The sequence below is a fragment of the Gopherus flavomarginatus genome, chromosome 3 (genome assembly GCF_025201925.1).
Source record: "Gopherus flavomarginatus isolate rGopFla2 chromosome 3, rGopFla2.mat.asm, whole genome shotgun sequence".
NCBI lineage: Eukaryota > Metazoa > Chordata > Testudines > Testudinidae > Gopherus > Gopherus flavomarginatus.
The window spans coordinates 288,690,464-288,708,856 of NC_066619.1; the positions used below are offsets into that span (position 1 = coordinate 288,690,464).

Below are 18,393 nucleotides of genomic sequence, written 5' to 3' on the forward strand. Positions count from 1 at the left end.
TCCCAATCCTGCTGGAAAGGTCTAACAAGTAGGGTTCCGCAGGGGTCTGTTTTGGGACCAACTCTGTTCAATATCTTCGTCAACGACTTAGATGTTGGCATAGAAAGTACGCTTATTAAGTTTGCAGATGATACCAAACTGGGAGGGATTGCAACTGCTTTGGAGGACAGGGTCAAAATTCAAAATGATCTGGACAAATTGGAGAAATGGTCTGAGGTAAACCGGATGAAGTTCAATAAAGACAAATGCAAAGTGCTCCACTTAGGAAGGAACAATCAGTTTCACACATACAGAATGGGAAAAGACTGTCTAGGAAGTGTATGGCCGAAAGAGATCTAGGGGTCATAGTGGACCACAAGCTAAATATGAGTCAACAGTGTGATACTGTTGCAAAAAAAGCAAACGTGATTCTGGGATGCATTAACAGGTGTGTTGTAAACAAGACACGAGAAGTCATTCTTCCCCTTTACTCTGCGCTGGTTAGGCCTCAACTGGAGTATTGTGTCCAGTTCTGGGCACCGCATTTCAAGAAAGATGTGGAGAAATTGGAGAGGGTCCAGAGAAGAGCAACAAGAATGATTAAAGGTCTTGAGAACATGACCTATGAAGGAAGGCTGAAAGAATTGGGTTTGTTTAGTTTGGAAAAGAGAAGACTGAGAGGGGACATGATAGCAGTTTTAGGTATCTAAAAGGGTATCATCAGGAGGAGGGAGAAAACTTGTTCATCTTAGCCTCTAATGATAGAACAAGAAGCAATGGGCTTAAACTGCAGCAAGGGAGATTTAGGTTGGACGTTAGGAAAAAGTTCCTAACTGTCAGGGTGGTTGAACATTGGAATAAATTGCCTAGGGAGGTTGTGGAATCTCCATCTGTGGAGATATTTAAGTGTAGGTTAGATAAATGTCTATCAGGAATGGTCTAGACAGTATTTGGTCCTGCCATGAGGGCAGGGGACTGGACTTGATGACCTCTCGAGGTCCCTTCCAGTCCTAGCGTCTATGAATCTATGAATCTATGAATCTTGGTATGGAAATTGTATGGTGAGCCATGAATGCTCACAAAATGGGGGTTGGGGTGCAGGAGGGGGTGAGGGCTCTGGCTCGGGGTGTGGGCTCTGGGGTGGGGCCAGAAATGAGGAGTTTAGGGTGCATGAGAGGACTCTGGGCTGCGGCAGGGAGTAGGGGTGTGGGTAGGAGGGCTCCAGCTGGAGGTGTGGGCTCTGGGGTGAGGCTGGGAATAAGGGATTTGGGGTGTAGGAAAGTGCTCCAAGCTGGGACTAAGGCATTCAGAGGGCGGGAGGGGATCAGGGCTGGTGAAGGGGGTTAAGGCATGGGGGGAGTGAGGGCTCTGGCTTGGAATGCAGGCTCATGAGGTGGGGTAGAAATGAGTTCAGGGTGTGGGAGTAGGCTCCGGGTTGGGGCAGGAGGTTGGGGTGCAGGAGGAGGTCAGGGGTGCAGGCTCTAGGCAGCACTTACCTGAAGCAGTTCCTAGAAGCAGCGGCATGTCCCCCTTCCGGCTCCTATGCGGAGGCACGACCAGCTGGCTCTGCACGCTGCCCCATCCACAAGCACCACCCCTGCAGCTAGAGGTGAAAGTAAGCAGGTACGCCTAGGTACGGCATACTGGCAAGAGCCGGTGCGCCGTACCAGGGTGGCCCAGCTTCCCCAGGCAGCAATTTGAAGGGCCTGGGCTTCCAGCAGCGGCTGGAGCCCCAGGCCCTTTAAATTGCCACCAGAGCCCCTCTGCTGGAACCCTGGGGTAGCGGCAGCAAGGCTCCAGGGGTTATTTAAAGGGTCGGAGCTCCCGCTGCCTCTACTGCCCTGGGACATTTAAATAGCCGCGGGAGCCCCGCTGCCCCTACCCAGGGCTCTGGGGGCTATTTAAAGGGCTGGGGCAGTAGAAGCAGGGGAGTCCTGGGCCCTTTAAATAGCCTCCAAAGCCCTGGAGTAGTGGTGGGGCTCCAGGGGCTATTTGAAGGGCCCGGGGCTCCCACTGCCTCTACAACCCCGGCACTTTAAATAGCTGCTGGAGCCCAGCCGCGGCTGCTACCTCAGGGCTCCGGCGGCTATTTAAAGGGCCCGGGGCAGTAGAGGCGGGGGAGACTTGGTCCTTTTAAATAGCCCCTGGATACCTGCTGCCAGAGCCCTGGAGTAGCAGCGGCAGCCAAGGGCTCCAGCAGCAGTTTAAAGGGCCCAGGGCGGTAGCAGCGGCCAAGCCCTGGGCCCTTTAAACTTCTGCCGGAGCACCTGGCTGCCACTGCTACCCCGGTGGGGGAGGGGGAGGGCACTTACTGGTACAGGGTAGGCCAGGGCTAGCTCTGACCCCCCCCCGCCCCTTCCGGGGGCCAAATCGGCCCCAATCCAGCCCTGTACCAGTAAGTCCCTATGTCTACTTTCCCATTAGCCACAGTTCCTGCGGGGGTGGTGCTTGGGGGGGGGGGGAAGCACACGGAACCCCCGGCTGCCCCTAAATGTAGGAGACAAATGGGGGGACATGCTGCTTCTTCTGGGAGCCTTGGCACATGTGTGCCTTCGGCCTCTGACCCCGGTCCCCGACTGGAGCGTGGGAGGAGGGCAAGCCCCAGACCCAGCTCCCAGGCAGGAGCTGGTTTAAACCAGCTGGAGGGCTGGATGTGGCCCCTGGGCCGTAGTTTGCTCACCCCTGATTTAGCTTCTCTGCAACATCCTTGTTTTCCTTGAGTGCCCCGTTAGCACCTTAATTGTACTGTGGCCCCAGGGCTTGTTTGACAGGCTTCCTGCTTCTGATGTACTTTAAAAAAAAATATTGCTAGTTTTTGGATCTTTAACTAGTTGCTCTTCAAATTGTTTTTTGGCCTGCCTAATTATACTCTTGAGTTGCCAGCATTTTTGCTCCTTTCTGTTTTCCTCAGTAGAATCTGACTTCCAATTTTTAAAGGATGCCTGTTTGCCTCTAACTGTTTCTTTTATTCTGCTGTTAAGCTACTGTGGCATTTTTCAGTCCTTTTACTGTTTTGTTGTGGGTTTTTTTTTATAATTTGGGGTATACATTTAGTTTGAGCCTGTATTATGGTGTTTTTAAATAGTTTCCATGCTGTTTGCAAGCATTTCACCCTCTTGACTGTTCCTTTTAATTTCCATTTAAAGAGTTACCTCACTTTTCTGTAGTTCCCCTTTTGAAGTTAAATGCTACTGTGGTGGGTTTCTCTGGCATTTCCCCACTACAAGGATGTTAAATTTAATTTCAGTATGGTAGCTATTACTGAGGAATTCAGCTATAGTCACCTCTTGGACCAGATTCTAGTTTGCTCGGTCTATTACTATTTTTCTTTAATTATTATTTTGATTCCCTGCTACTTGCTGCCAGGACAGTCCTCTTCAGGCACTAGGTCTCTAATTACGTTTGGTTTATAAAATAACATGATGGGGACAGCAGAAGCCAAGGGAGCTCATTCCCTAAATTGGGTGGTGTGGGCCCGAGGGATGCACATGACTTAGCTAGAGCACACCAGTGAGGCATGACTTGACAGGAAGGTGAAATCGAGGTCATGCTTTAGCTCTGTTGCAATCTGGAAATGATACACTGTGTAATACCTAAGTGTAATTAACAGAGAATGCTCACACTCTAGAGATGCAGTCCCATGAGGACAGGCTTGCGTGTACTCATTTAAAGTCAGTAGAGTTTGTCTTAAATCAAGCTTGTCCTGAGTTGCAGGCAGCATGGGCGACGGGTGAACCCCCCCTTCAGGAAGGCTAGCTCACTAGCCCCACCCTTTTTGCCCAAGGCACTGCCCCCCGCACACTAGAGCCCCAAGACCCCTCCGCCTATGACCAGAGAACACCCAAGGACCACCATCCAGGCTGGAGGAGCCCTGGTATGCCCCTCCCGCAAGCACTGGCCCAACCCCAGCTCCTGGCCAAGCCCCTGGCCCCCTAACTGCCAGGCCAGTCCCAGTGCCTGGCTGAGCCACTGGCCCCCATGGGCCTACCCCAGTGCTACCCTGGCTGCTGGCAGGCCCGAGCTCCAGGCTACTGGAGCTGAGTCCCCACTGGCTTCAGGGTAGAGGGTGGGGGCCTGCTGGAGAGAACTTGGTCGGGGCCACGGCCTAGCCTTTAATACCCACTGCCCATGGCAAGCAGCAAGTTTACTTGAACTAACATGCTTTCACAGGAAAGTGACTCAATGGTGTCAGTGCATGTGTGGCTACTGAGCTGTATCAGAGTATAGAAATATTGTATAGGCATCTACTGGTGTAGGCAGAAAACAGATGGACTTGGCTGCCTTTTGCTGAAGTTCTGAGTAACATATAGCTGGACAGAGCACCGGACAATATCAAAACAGTCCAGATGAGACTGAATACAAACACTATTGCTGCAGTGCCTAGAGACTCCAGTAAAGATAAAGGCATCATGGTGCTCTGCAGACCCGGGGAAGGTTTTGGTCCCTGCCCTGAGGAGCTTACTATTTTTATTAACTACACTAATAAAGTGCCTATCCAGTGCTCTGGGTATCCTTTTACTAACTATTTTAAGAGTAGATGTAACAAATTACTATGACAATTGAGGGAAGGTGGAAGGAAGACTAGGGTAACTGTAATACGTTAATAGGTGCAGTTTTGTATGCTAACATCATGCACAGGTGGCTTTGCAGAAGCATTGTGGCTTTGTTCATAGTGATAAATAATCATAGAATCATGGGACTGGAAGGTACCTCAAAAGGTTATCTAGTCTAGCCCCCTGCATTCATGGCAGGACTAAGCATTATCTAGACCATCCCTGACAGGTGTTTGTCTAACCTATTCTTAAATATCTCCAATGAGGGAGATTCCACAACCTCCCTAGGCAATTTATCCCAGTGCTTAGCCACTCTCACAGTTAGGAAGTCTTTTCTAATGTCCAACCTAAACTTCCCTTGCTGCAATTTAAGCCCATTGCTTCTTGTCCTATCCTTAGTGGCAAGGAAGAAATTTTTTCTCCCTCCTTGTAACAACCTTTTATGTACTTGAAAACTGTTATAATGTCCCCTCTCAGTCTTCTCTTTTCGACTAAACAAACCCAATTTTTTCAATTTTCCCTCATGGGTTACGTTTTCTAGACCTGTAATTGTTTTTGTTGCTCTTCTCTGGACTTTCTCCAATTTGTCCACCTCTTTCCTGACATGTGGCACCCAGAACTGAACACTACACTTCAGTTGACACCTAATCAGCACAGAGTAGAGTGGAAGAATTACTTCTCGTGTCTTGCTTACAACACTCCTGCTAATACATCCCAGAATGATGTTCGCTTTTTTTGCAACAATGTTACACTGTTGACTCATATTTAGCTTGTGATCCACTATGACCCCCCCAGACCCCTTTCGGCAGTACTCCTTCCTAGGCAGTCATTTCCCATTTTGTTTGCGTACAACTGATTGTTTCTTCCTAGGTGGAGTACTTTGCATTTGTCCTTATTGAGTAATCACTGACTGCCTCTCAATTTAGCCACAATTAGTATCTGTATTACAGTAGCACCCAGAGTTCCCTATCAGGATTTTAACAGAAGTAATGTATATTATGGAAGCACCAAAGGTTGCAGTTGAGACTGGGGTCCCAAAGTTCTGTGTGCTGCACAGAAACATCAGAGCACACAGTCTCTGCCCTGAGGAGTTCGCAGTGTGACTAGACGAGACAGAGAAACCATTACAGACAGATGATAAATACACAAAATGTCAAAGAGCCATGTCTGGTTTTGTTTTATTTTAATTTCACTTCTGATTTTCCTCCAACTATCTTACCCAACCCTCACACCCTGTCCCAGTGTAATTTTAATGTGCTCCTTTCCCTTTCTGCCCACTCCAGACAGTTGTATTTTGTTGTTTACCCTCCCTTTATATATTGGTATTGTGTGTTCTCTCTTCCCTGCATCTCTCTATCATGTCAGTTGCACCCCAATACCTCTCTCTTTTGTGCTGTGACAGTGCTGCTGATGGCAGAGACTCCAAAGGTGTCCCTAATCCACTGCTCCTGCCTCTAAAGAGGAACAGAAGTCCTATGGGCCAACCCCAGAGTGGAAGTTGGTAGGCTTCAGCCCACATGATTGGAGGGCTGGTGCTTCTGGGGGCCTCTTGCCCCGAGTCCAAGAGGTAGCATAGCAGAAGGGGGATATGATGAGGAGAGAGTAGTGACCTCATGGATGAGTTCAGGAAGAGTGTTCCACTTGTAAGAGATGTGTGGGAGAAGAAGCGAAATGGACAGTCAAAGCTACTTTATAGGCTAAGTAGAGAAACTAAGGGGTGTAGGCAAGGGAGAGGAACCCTGAAATTTCTTGATGAGATTTAATTCAAAATAGAGTTCATGAGCAGAGAGAGATGAAGACTGTTCCAGATGGCAGAAGCTGCAGAGAAGAAAGTTCTTGTGCCAACAGTGGTAAGGTCGGGTGGAAGGAGAGACAGAGGGCTAAGAAAAGATGAGTAAAGGAAGAACAGGTCGGTAAAGTAGGCTGGTGCAGTTATGGAGAGGGTTAAAATAAGAAGGGCAATTTTGAACAGTATTCTGAAATGGATCTAGAGATCCGGTGGAGGTCTTTGGGGTGTAATGGGAAAGACTGAGAGTGATATTCAGAACATGCTGCCATTTGGGGAACTGCTGGTCAAAAAGGCTAATGCAATTCTTGCATGTATAAACAGGGGAGTGGTAAGTAGGAAAGTAATTTTTCTTTTGTATACAGCACTGGTGAGACCAATCCTGGAATATGGTATCCGGTTCTGGTGTGAACATTTTAAAAATTGGAGAGGATGTAGAGAAAAGCCACAAAATTTATTTGAGAGCTAAAGAAAATGCCTTAGAGTGAAAGAACTCAATCTGTTTAGCAACTGAGAGGTGACTTGATTACAGTGTGTACATATCGTCATGAGGAAAAAATAACCGGCACTAAAGGTCTCTTTAATTTAACAGAGAAAGGCATAACAATTACTGATGGCTAGAAGTTAAAGCCAGATAAATTCAAATCAGAAATAAGTCACAAATGTTTAACGGTGAAGGTGATTAACCACAGGAACAAACTACCAAGGGAAGTCATGGATTCTTCATCTCTTGAAGTCTTTAAGTCAAGACTAGATGCATTTCTGGCAAATTATTGGTCTCAATACAGAGGTAACTGGGTGAAGTGTTACTGTCTTTGATATACAGGAGGTCAAACCAGATGATCAAATGTTCCATTCTCACCTTAAAGTCTGCATAGGCCATAGATGAAGAGTTGCTATATAGTCAAAGTGAGAGCTGTTGGAGGAGGATCTTAGCACAGGTGAAGATTCATCTGATGTGTGGCATGGCTGGAAGAAAGTGATGTGTCCAGAGCACTGCTGTACTTAGAGGTCTGCTTGGGCCTAATTTTAAAGCCTGATTCAAACCCAGCCTGAGCACAAGTTGACCTGAATTGTATCCAGACCCGAGAGGGTTGAGTAGTTTTCAGACCTGACCCAAACTTGATCCTTCCCCCTGAACCTGTTTCAGTGCTGCTGCCTCATCCTTGGGGTTTGGCCTGGTCGGGGCTTCCCACTCCCATACCTCATGGCTGTGATCCATCTCTGGACACTTCCTGCCCATGGAGTCTGTGCCGGTGTGGCTGCATAACCCCTCTGGGCTGCTGCAGCCTTGCTGTACTGTGTGTGCTGCAGAGTGAGAGCTGCTGTGATGTGTTGGCACACTCACTCAACTGCGCATACACAACAGCGTGAGGTGGCAGCATCCTGCAGGAGCAAGGCACACAACTGCTACCATGTGGGCTCTACAAACAGAAGAAGGTGATCAGAGCCTACCTGACCCTGACAGACTCAGCTTGTTTACTGACCCGACCTGAACCAGATCCCTGTAGTTGGGGTCCATTGGGTTGCAAGGCTCTACCGGTGATCCCTGGCAGATTAGCTGTGGGGGAACTGTTAGCTGGCACAGTTTAGAGCAGTGCTTAGACTGACCTGGTTCTCTACAGAGCAAATGAAAAAGCAAATTCCCTGCCCAGTGGGCTTGCCATCAAACTTCGGATGTGATGCACAGAGTAGGATTACCCAACTGTCAGCAGGAGATGGGGAGAAGGATAAGGATTACAGCAGTAAAATTACATGAGGACTCAGTTGTGGCATATGCACATCTCAGGGGTTCCAAGCCACTTTGCCTTCTTCTGTCAAATCCGCCATTAAGATTTCACTTCTTCCATGAAACCCATAAGAAGTGATTCAGAGGATGATTAAGTTTTTTACATATAATAACTTTGTAGACAGGGTCTGAATGAGCTCTCTCCTGACATCAGTGATGAGCTGGGGGAAAAGACTTAAGAACCAGATCATAATTGCACACAAACACCTACACTACCTATTCAGCAGACAGCTGCATTGCTAAAGTGATGGATTTTGGCCGGTGGTGAGTTACAAATCACATTAGTATTGAATGGAGGGGTAATGAAATGTTGTTATCCTTATTGTACTAGTAAAGGGCAGCAGAAATGGGCTTAGCCTGTCCTGATAGAGGGGTTCACCCTCACTTACTAAGCAGGGAAGGGAAACCAAATCCCAGTGGAAAAAGGGACAGGTGTTTATACCTGGTGGTGTGTGCTCTGCCTAAGAGTCCTAGACACTATTTAACTCTCCCCCTCTCCACTGTTTAAAGGCAGAACTGATTAGAATCAATTGAGTCATTTGTTTTCTCAGGTCATCACTAGACCTGAAACCACTGATAACCAGGTCTAAGGGTACCTCTAGACTACCCGCTGTATCGGCAGGTAGCGATCAATTTATCGGGGATTGATATATTGCATCTTGTGAGATGCGATATATTGATCCCCAAATGCGCTCCCCGTCGACTCTGGAACTCCACCAGAGTGAGCGGCAGTAGCGGAGTCGACAGGGGAGCCGCGGCCGTCGATCCCGTGCCGTGAGGATGGGAGGTAAGTCGGAATAAGATACATCGACTTCAGCTACGGTATCCCCGTAGCTGAAGTTGCGTATCTTGCATTGACACCACCCCACCCCCGTGTAGACCAGGCCTAAGTGCTAAGCCTAGTGTGGGGCAGTGTTTCAGTGGAACCTCACAGCAGTCTCTTTCACTAATTGCTGAAATCACTGAGAACTGGGTTAAGGGGTAGGACCTAAAGAGGTGGCAGTAGAGAGGCAGGTGGTGGCAGAGAAAGTGACGGTACTGTGGCCAATGGCCATGGAGTGAACAATGGTGCAGCAGCAATGCAGAGTGAAAGGCTGCAACACCTTTCCCCGAGTCCCTCCAGGGTGGGAGGTGAACTCCCATGAACACATCTCTGAATTCTGGGTCTTCGCTGACCAAGGACAGCAACTGGGAGTGGGGTGCAGTAAAGGGGGAGGGCAGTGGCATGTTAAAGGAACATTTGTTTGTAAGGCTCATGCCCCAAGATGAAAAATGAAGGCAAAGGCCACTGCAAGGGTGTTTGCCTTATGACTGCATGTTTTTGAATGTGGTTGTGGTGTTTTCCCAAACTAATACTTGGTTCCCTTTCCCTTTTAATAAAACTTCTCGTTCGTTATACACAGACGCAATGCTTGCGAGAGGGGAAGCATTGCCTCTTAGAGGCGCCAAGGCTGGTGTGAACTTTTCCCAGATGACTGAGCTGGCTCTGTGTAGTAGTGTTAAGAGGAGCCCCTAAATATTGAACCCAGCCCTTGCTGCAGCCAACTTCATCTGGCCACTAGGCCCTGTCCTTTCAAATCCCTCCTTTAAGATTCACTTCCATGAAACCCATAAAAAGTGATTCAGAGGATGATCAACTTCTTTACATATAACACCTTCTAATTAATCATAATTGTCTATGCTAAACTGCATGTATCTGTTATCTGTTACAGCCTTTAAAATCCTAAGTCTGTAAGATCCCTTGTTTCACACTCACCACAAAGGGAAGGAGGCACTCGTGCTGGTTCTGTACCACATATAGGCTCAGCAATGGGATGCGACAGGGACCTGCCAAACTGCATGCTAGACAGAAGAAGTTTTCCAGGGCTTCACAAAGTTTAGAACATGTGTTGGCCCAAAAGGGTGGCTTGACATCCACAATAAGGATTTGTGGGAGCTGCCATGAGTGTGCAGTGGCATAAGCTTTGCCAGCAGTGTACCCTCTCCTTGTTTCTGAAAGGGGTTTTCTGGAATTCATGGCATCCAAACAAGAAACAGCGCCCCAGCTGTCCAATCACCCATCTGCCTCTGAGAAGGAAAAACAGAAAACAGGAATGAGTGAGACTGTCATCCTGAGATATGGTGCTAAATCCAGCCTGAACTCAGCCTAGGGTATGGCAGGGCAATAATATCAGTGCATCTAGAGAGAGATGAAAATCAAACGATTTAGCCTCGAAAATGCAGCTAATCCTTCTGGGGAACTACAGCCTGACGCCCAGCTCCTTAGTGGGAGGGATTAGCCTAGGGAGTAAGATGTAGCAGCGAGACCTGAGTTTAAAATATGATACAGCAACAACAAAAGACATTGCAAGTTTGGACTGCATATGTCTAAGCCTTCCATTGTAGACAGGGAGGAAGAAGTCTTGTACTTCAGAGCTTGAGCCAATCTTTTAGAGCTCAAGACGAGACCTAATAGTTATGTAAAGGGCAGCTTATTCCACATCAGCCTTCAGCAGTTTTCAGGCCAGTCTCTGAAGCATCTGGCTCTGGTCACTGTCAGAGACAGGATACAGGAAAAGATGGACTGCTGAGCTGATCCATTATGGCAATTCCTAAGTTCCTCTGGGCCCCGCTCTGTACAGCCCTGGTGCAACCGCAACTGGAGTGACATGTGGTTCTGGGCACCACATTACCAGATATTGACAAACTGGATCAGCTCAACAGTCCATCTAGTCTTGTACCCTCATCTGTAAAATAAGAACAATGCTACTTACCTCCTTTGTAGAGCACTTTGAGATCTATGGATGTAAAATGCTATGTATGAGCCAGGTATTATTATTAAGAAAACTGTAGCATTGCTAAGTGGTAACTAAGGGGAGGGGAGGGGTAGGAGACCAGTGTACAGTACAGGAATTGAGAATGAAAATAATCAATAACCCATTTAGAGTCATTCAAGGGGGTACAACAGGAGTAAAGGGTTGAATTGAAGAAAAGGAAATTTTAGGCTCAGTATTTTTCTATATTGAGAGAGGGGAACAACTTTGGTAACATGAGGAATTGTCTCCCAAAGAAAGGGGTTGAGGCATTTAAAAATAGATTGGACAAAGTCCTGAAAAGTGTATAGTAAAAAACAGTTCTGCTCTGGCCCATGGAAGATGGAATAGATGAACCCAAAAGGGCTTCTATCTCTAATGCCTACATTCCTAGACTCCAGTTTTTCATATGTATCTTCCAGACTACTTATGATGTTATCCTTTAACTTACTGCAACTGGCATGGTGTTTCAAGTTAGAGAGACAGTGGGTTTTTTGCATGAGAGCTTGAACAACAGACGCTTGAAGGAGAAAAATGGGAATATAAACCCACTTAAAATATGTTTTGCTCACTAAATTTGTGTTAATTTATAACATCCTTAATTGTAGTAGCTGATGCCCCTATTACGAGTCTTGTATTCAAAGGGCCAAATCTTGAAAACCTCACTCTCACAAGACACCTAATGACACGAGTAGGTATTTTGCCACTGTAAAGGTCAGTTTGTGCCCTCACAGGGAGACCTTTGTGTACATGGGGAGACCCACACTACAAAGTGGGGCTCATCCACTTCTGCGACACTGTTCTCCTTTTCCCAGGGACCATGCAAAGGTATTTCTGAGGCTGTAGTGGTCAGTGTGAGTGGGGAGTAGTAAAATGGCGGGTAGACTAAGAGGGAGGGGAGGGCTGGGGGCAGGAAGTGTGTGCCATAAATTAACACAGCTACAGGCCCAGAGTAAACACTCCAGGGCTTGGCTTAAAAGCAGAAAATTCATTTAGGATCCTGTGCAGTTCTTAAATTATTCCTGCTCAGTTCCTCCCCTGCCCCCATTTCCTCTCCACACACAAACCTTAGGCATAAGGGCTAGCACCTTCCTGTTAAAAACAAAAACCTTTTCCTTCCTTCATCAGGAACACAAAGGTGCTGTCTAAAATCTCCTTTTACCTCACTAAATGTAAATGTTTTTGCTCAAACCAAGCAATGCAACTTCTAGGATATTGAAGTTGTTTAAAATTAAGATATTTTGCTAATAGCAACAATAGAAAAGTATTCAGATGTCCTTGTGCTCAGACAAGTGATTGTATAATATACCATTTAACTGTACATATCTATTCCCTATGAGCCAGAATCTGACCCGTTACAGTTGTGCAAATGCACATTAGTTCCAGTGAAATAACTAAGTTATGATGGATTTACTGAGGTGTGATGTTGGTCAGAATCTGTCCCTGTTTGCATTCTGTAATAGTTCTTAGTTTTCTGATCAATTCTGCTGAGTCATGTACTTTTTAAAGATTTGTTAAGGAGATATGCTAGTATATTTCTTACAGGCACCAATGGAACTAACCAGATTTCCCTCAGCTATGAACTGACTAGTCAACCATACAGCTCGTTTGGAAACAGGCAGCAGTAGAGACCAAAAAAGAAAAAAAAAGCAAATATAGTATAGTACTTATTAAATGTAAACTACTAAAAAAAAGGAAAAGCAGCATTTTTCTTCTGCATAGTAAAGTTTCAAAGCTGTATTAAATTAATTCAGTTAATATTCAGTTGTAAACTTTTGAAAGAACAACCATAACATTTCGTTCAGAGTTACAAACGTTTCGGAGTTACAAACAACCTCCATTCCCACGATGTTCCTAACACTGAGGTTTTACTGTAATGTCAACAAAACTGCTATATTCAGATTCTGGGATCTTTGTCAGTGTTAATAAGGCAGAAAGAGAACAACTTGACTTTCAGTTGCCAGACTATGATTTCAGGGCTGGTGGCAGGTACAAATATCTTGCTTTGACTTACAACTTGATCTTATTTCATATGAAAATACAGAATACCCAGGTTGCTCTCCCAAAGGCATTCCTAGATCTTTGATTGAAATGACTTCCTCACCTATTCTGAGGACAATCTTTGGTTGTCATTCTTTTGTTTTGAGAAGAGGCTCCTCTACACCCCCTCCTCCCAATTCTCTCCTTTACCAGGAGGCAAAACCTAGCTGATGCAGTCAAAAATCCTAAAAAGGAATTTTATCTTGTGCTGGTTTCAGAGAGAAACTGAGGTGAATGAAGTGTTGAAATACATAGATTTCATGAATTTGAATGAGACTGTCTTTCTTGATACTATCGACCTTCATGCTTCGACCACCATTCCAGAGGACGTGCCTCCATGCTGATGATGCTTGTTAAAAAAATAATGTGTCAATTAAATTTGTGACTGTACTCCTTGGGGGAGAATTGTATGTCTCCTGCTCTGTTTTACCCGCAGTCTGCATATATTTCATGTTATAGCAGTCTTGGATGACAACCCAGCGCATGTTCATTTTAAGAACACTTTCACAGCAGATTTGACAAAACGCAAAAAAGACACCAATGTGAGATTTCTAAAAATAGCTATAGCACTTGACCCAAGGTTTAAGAATCTGAAGTGCCTTCCAAAATCTGAGGGGGACAAGGTGTGGAGCATGCTTTCAGAAGTCTTAAAGGAGCAACGCTCTGGTGTGGAAACTACAGAACCCAAACCACCAAAAAATAAACCTTCTTCTGGTGGAATCTGACTTAGATGATGAAAATAAACATGTGTCAGTCCGCACTGCTATGGAAAGTTATCAAGCAGAACCCATCATCAGCATGGAAGCATGTCCTCTGGAATGATGGTTGAAGCATGAAGGGACAATATGGATCTTTAGGGCACCTGGCATGTAAATATCTTGCAATGCCAGCTACAGTAGTGCCATGCAAATGCCTGTTCTCACTTTAAGGTGACTTTGTAAACAAGAAGCAGGCAGCATTATCTCCTGCAAATTGTAACCAACCTTGTTTGTCTGAGTGATTGACTGACCAAGAAGTAGGACGGAGTGGACTAGTAGGCTCTAAAGTTTTACATTGTTTTATTTTTGAATGCAAGTTTTTTGTACATAATTCTACATTTGTAAGTTCAACTTTCATGATAAAGTGATTGCACTACAGTACTTGTATGAGGTTAATTGAAAAATACAATTTTTTTTTTTTTACAGTGCAAATATTTGTAATAAAAATAAATATAAAGTGAGCATTGTACACTTTGTATTCTGTGTTGTAACTGAAATTAATATTTTTGAAAATGTAGTAAACATCCAAAAATATTTAAAATAAATTGTATTCTATTGTTTAACAGCATGATTAATCAGGATTAATTTCTTTAATTGCTTGACAGCCCTAATATAGATATAATATAAAATAAGCTAAAATGCATGTATGCTAATTAACATCTTGCCCTGTTGCAACTGCTCCGTCATCAGTGCTCCCCACTTTATCATTCTTTGCTGTGTTCTCTTTCATTTGGATTGTAAGTTTGCAGGGCAGGGACTTGGCTTTTCACTTGTCTGTAAAGCTCTGAGCACACCCTTCCAGGTAAGTGCTGCCTGGAGCCTGCTCTAATTAAAAGCTGCTTCCATCCAGTGGATGTTTTTTGTCCCCTTTATCTTATGAGTTTGGTGGGTCTCAGGTCCAGCTTCCAGAGCACAAGCCGCCACATGTTGCACTGTGTTGGGTCCTCCTGCAGCAGGAACCTAAATCAATTTATTCACTGTAAATTTGCAAATGTTGACAAGACAGTAATGGTTACACCTACATTGGGAGCAGGCAGAGGAACACAACTCAGCAGACAGACCAAAAATTATGCCTTAATTTCTGAAAAAAAAAAACAAAAAAAACCCTCATGATTTTTTGGGGGTTGACATTTAAAAAAAACTTTTGGGATTGGCAATACTGAGAGTTTTATAAAAATCTGAATTGATTAGAGTCTACTGGATCAAAATCCCTTCTGCTCATGGAAATGGAGAGAACCATCCACATATATAAAATATACAGAGCAAGTTAATCACTATAGTATTAATTGACCTGTACTGCACCTAAAGGCTTAAATGCACCGCAGTGTACTGAGCATCTGCACCGGCCTGAGAATCTTAATGTCCTGATTGCCTTACTGCCTGGTGTTTCCATTTTCAGCCTTAAATATCACATTAATACATGGGTTTGCATTTGCTGTTTTGTTTGTTAAAAAAGGAGAAAAGCTTCAGAAAGCAGTACTGCATCAGTGGGGACTGTTTGGGTATTACAGGTCCGCCCAGAGGATTCAGGGGGCCTAGAGCAAAGCAATTTTGGGGGCCCCTTCCATAAAAAAAATTGCAATACTATACAATACTATATTCTCATGGGAGCCCCTGCGGGGCCTAGTGCAAATTGCCCCACTTGCTCCCCCACCACGGGCGGCCCTGGGAAAAATAAACTTTCTGCATCTCAGCACAAACCCAGTTTTGAGAAAACTTCTTTACAAGGTATCACTGGTTCTCAGAATCAGCTAATACTAAAAGGCACTAAAGCTCATTAAAAGGTTTGGACAATTATTTTCCGTCAAAACTTTTTCTGGATTGAAAACTAGGGGTTTTTAAAAAGCAGAAAAAAATCACGGACAATGTCTGCTTTCCTTCAAAATTTGTTGTGGTTTTTTTAATTGAAAAGCTGAAATTAGTCTGCCAAAACCTGAATATGGTTTGGGGTTTCAGAAGTGTGTGGCCAAATATTTGCTGCTTGCTGTGTTTGATTGTTTAAAGAAACAATAAAAAATTCTGCTTAAAAAAAAGTCCAAAACTTTTGAACCACCTCAGCTTGTGACCAAACACCTGAGACCATCCAGTCAGAGATTTTTCCAGGTTTCTGATACTCTGCTGGCTTCCTTGACTCATATTCCTCTCCATAACTTTGGGTTCATTTAGGTTAGAACATAAGAACAGCCATACTGGGTCAAACCAAAGGTCCATCCAGCCCAGTATCCTGTCTACCGACAATGGCCAATGCCAAGTGCCCCAGAGGGAGTAAACCTAACAGGTAATGATCAAGTGATCTCTCTCCTGCCATCCATCTCCACCCTCTGACAAACAGAGGCTAGGGACACCAGTCCTTACCCATCCTGGCTAATAGCCATTAATGGACTTAAGCTCCATGCATTTATCTGTTTCCTAGAGACTGGCTCCATAGGGTCCCTCACAAACTGGAGACAGTTATTGTGGGTTTGTCTTTAGTCTAGCTTATGTACATACTCCACGAACTGAGCATTTGAGCTTGTTCCAGAATCTGGGATGAAAACTATGTTGTGAAAACTGAAATGCTCAAAATAGCACATGCATGTGAATGGACATGGGGCTAACATTAAATTAACCCAGGGGTTCTCAAACTGGGGGTCAGAACCCCTCAGGGGGTCACAAACTGTCAGCCTCCACCTCAAACCCCGCTTTGCCTCCAGCATTTATAACCCCTCTGAAGCCTCAGGGATTGCAGGGGTGGGGGGTCTCCTTTGGTAGGGTTGGGAAGGATATTGCTCTTCTCATGTGATCCCTCCCCCAGTGGCTAATTTTAAATGAAGCTACCCTCCCCTGACATGAATCACCCTATGGCACTGAAATTAAATATAGACTATAATTTGGCATTTGAGAAGTGAAAGGGATGGTAGCCCTAATGGAAAAGCTAACAGCTTGGCTCTTCTGCAAGCCTCAAACTGCTGAATGAGCTTTAGGGTAGGGAAGGCTGTGCCTCCCAAACAGCCTGGCCCTGCCCCCTATCTGACCCCCACACACTCCCTGCCCCCTGACTGCTCCCCTCAGAATCCCTGACCCATCCTGCTCCTTGTCCCCTCACAGACCCCCCCCCCCTTGCTCCCTGTCCCCTGACTGCCCTGACCCCTCTCCACCCCCCCACTGAATCCTGACAGACCCTCGGAAAGCCCACAATCCAACCTCCCCGTTCCCTGTCCCCTGACTGCCCCCGCAACCTCTGCCTCCTCCCTGTCCCCAGGACTCCCTGCCCCTTATCCAACCGCCTCACCTGGAGCCTCAGCGCATCCAGGAGCGTCCCTGGACAGCTGCAGCATGGCTCCGGCGGGGCCTGAGCTCCTCCCCGCTCAGAGCCACGTGATAAGGGGGCAGGGCTGCGAGCTACAGGCCGAGCGGAGGGAGCTGAGCTCATCCCGGAGCTCGCAGCCCTGCCCCCTTACCACGTGGCTCTGAGCGGGGCGGAGCTCAGGCCCCTCCAGAGCCATACTGCAGCACTGTTCAGGGATGCTGCTGGATCCGCGGAGGCTCCGGGAAAGGGGCGGGCTGGGGCCGGGGAGGGAACCTCAGGCATTCTCGGGGGGAGCCCCTGCGGAGCCCAGGGCCTGGGGCAAATTGCCCCACTTGTCCCCCCCTCTGCGTGGCCCTGGGGTATTAAACTCAGAGCAGAATGCTGCAGCACATCATACAAGCCTGCAGCAGACAAGCCCTAGCACAGAAGTGACACAAAGTTTTGTGCTGCACAGTTAAACACATTTTTTAAGTGTCCATACTACTGTGATGATTGACACCCTCTCCTGATTGAGAGCAGTGGCTTCCCTGGGCTCAATCCACACAGGGTGTTTTCTAATTAGTGCTCAGCTGGTTTGAAGTCAGCTGGAGGGAATTTGCTGATTAACAAAGAGTCTGTTTCTCTTCATCCACACACTGGGAACTAGCAGAAGGGAGGGTTTCCCTCAATTTTATTCTCCAGACAGGGAGCGATTGTGAGTTTGGTCTGAGGCAGCGAGAAAGGCAGCCATGACAAGAGCCTGTGGGGTAACACAGCCTGCAGCAGTGCCCTGGATCCCTTCCCCTGGTAACCTAGCCCAGGGCCGTGCCCAGAGCCTGCAGGACTGACCTAGCCTGCAGCCGCTGTGACAGGAACCTGCGGGGTTAACCTGGTCTCAAAATGGTGGGGCAAACTTGCCTGTGGCAGCCATGATTGGAGCCCGTGGGGGAACCCAGCCCACAGTACTTCCCCAGCCCGCCGGGCCGATGGGGCCTGCAGGGCAGGCGTGACCAGGGCCCCGTGGCCGGCGCACGCGTGGAACTGACCCGTCCCTGCTGGCAGCGCCGGGTGCTCTGGCTCCAGGAGAGGGCCAGCGGCTGCCTCAGCGCGGCGTGGCCCAGGTCCAGCCCTGGCCCCACGCGGCTGCCAGGCTCCCAGGTGTTTACCTCAGGCTGCGGCGGCGTACGGCCCGGCCACCCACCCGCCTCTGCCTCCCCTGGGGGCTGCGGAGGGTGGGACCACAGCAGCGCAATCCCCACCTCACGCTGTGAAACCCCCCGGCGGGGCCCATGGAACATTCCAGCAGCCTCCTGCCCCCGGCTGTGCTCGGCCCAGGACGGCCCTGCCCCAGGCAGACTGATATAGTGTGGGGGGGAGGGGGCGGTTTATAGCCTTCCTAGACGCACCTCCCTTCCCCCATACACTGAC

General features: G+C 46.9%; 1 protein-coding gene across 1 annotated transcript in view; it reads right to left on the reverse strand.

Annotated features, from left to right (window-relative positions):
- The window catches only part of M1AP (meiosis 1 associated protein), a 67,071-nt gene extending 50,034 nt beyond the window's left edge, over positions 1 to 17,037 (reverse strand). Inside the window, exons 1-2 of the mRNA XM_050946086.1 lie at positions 16,969 to 17,037; positions 9,864 to 10,174 (exon numbers count right to left, since the gene is read on the reverse strand). Coding sequence (XP_050802043.1) covers positions 9,864 to 10,124 — 261 coding nt within the window. The 5' untranslated portion in view covers positions 10,125 to 10,174; positions 16,969 to 17,037. The remainder of the gene's footprint in view (positions 1 to 9,863; positions 10,175 to 16,968) is intronic.
- Positions 17,038 to 18,393: the final 1,356 nt, after the last annotated feature.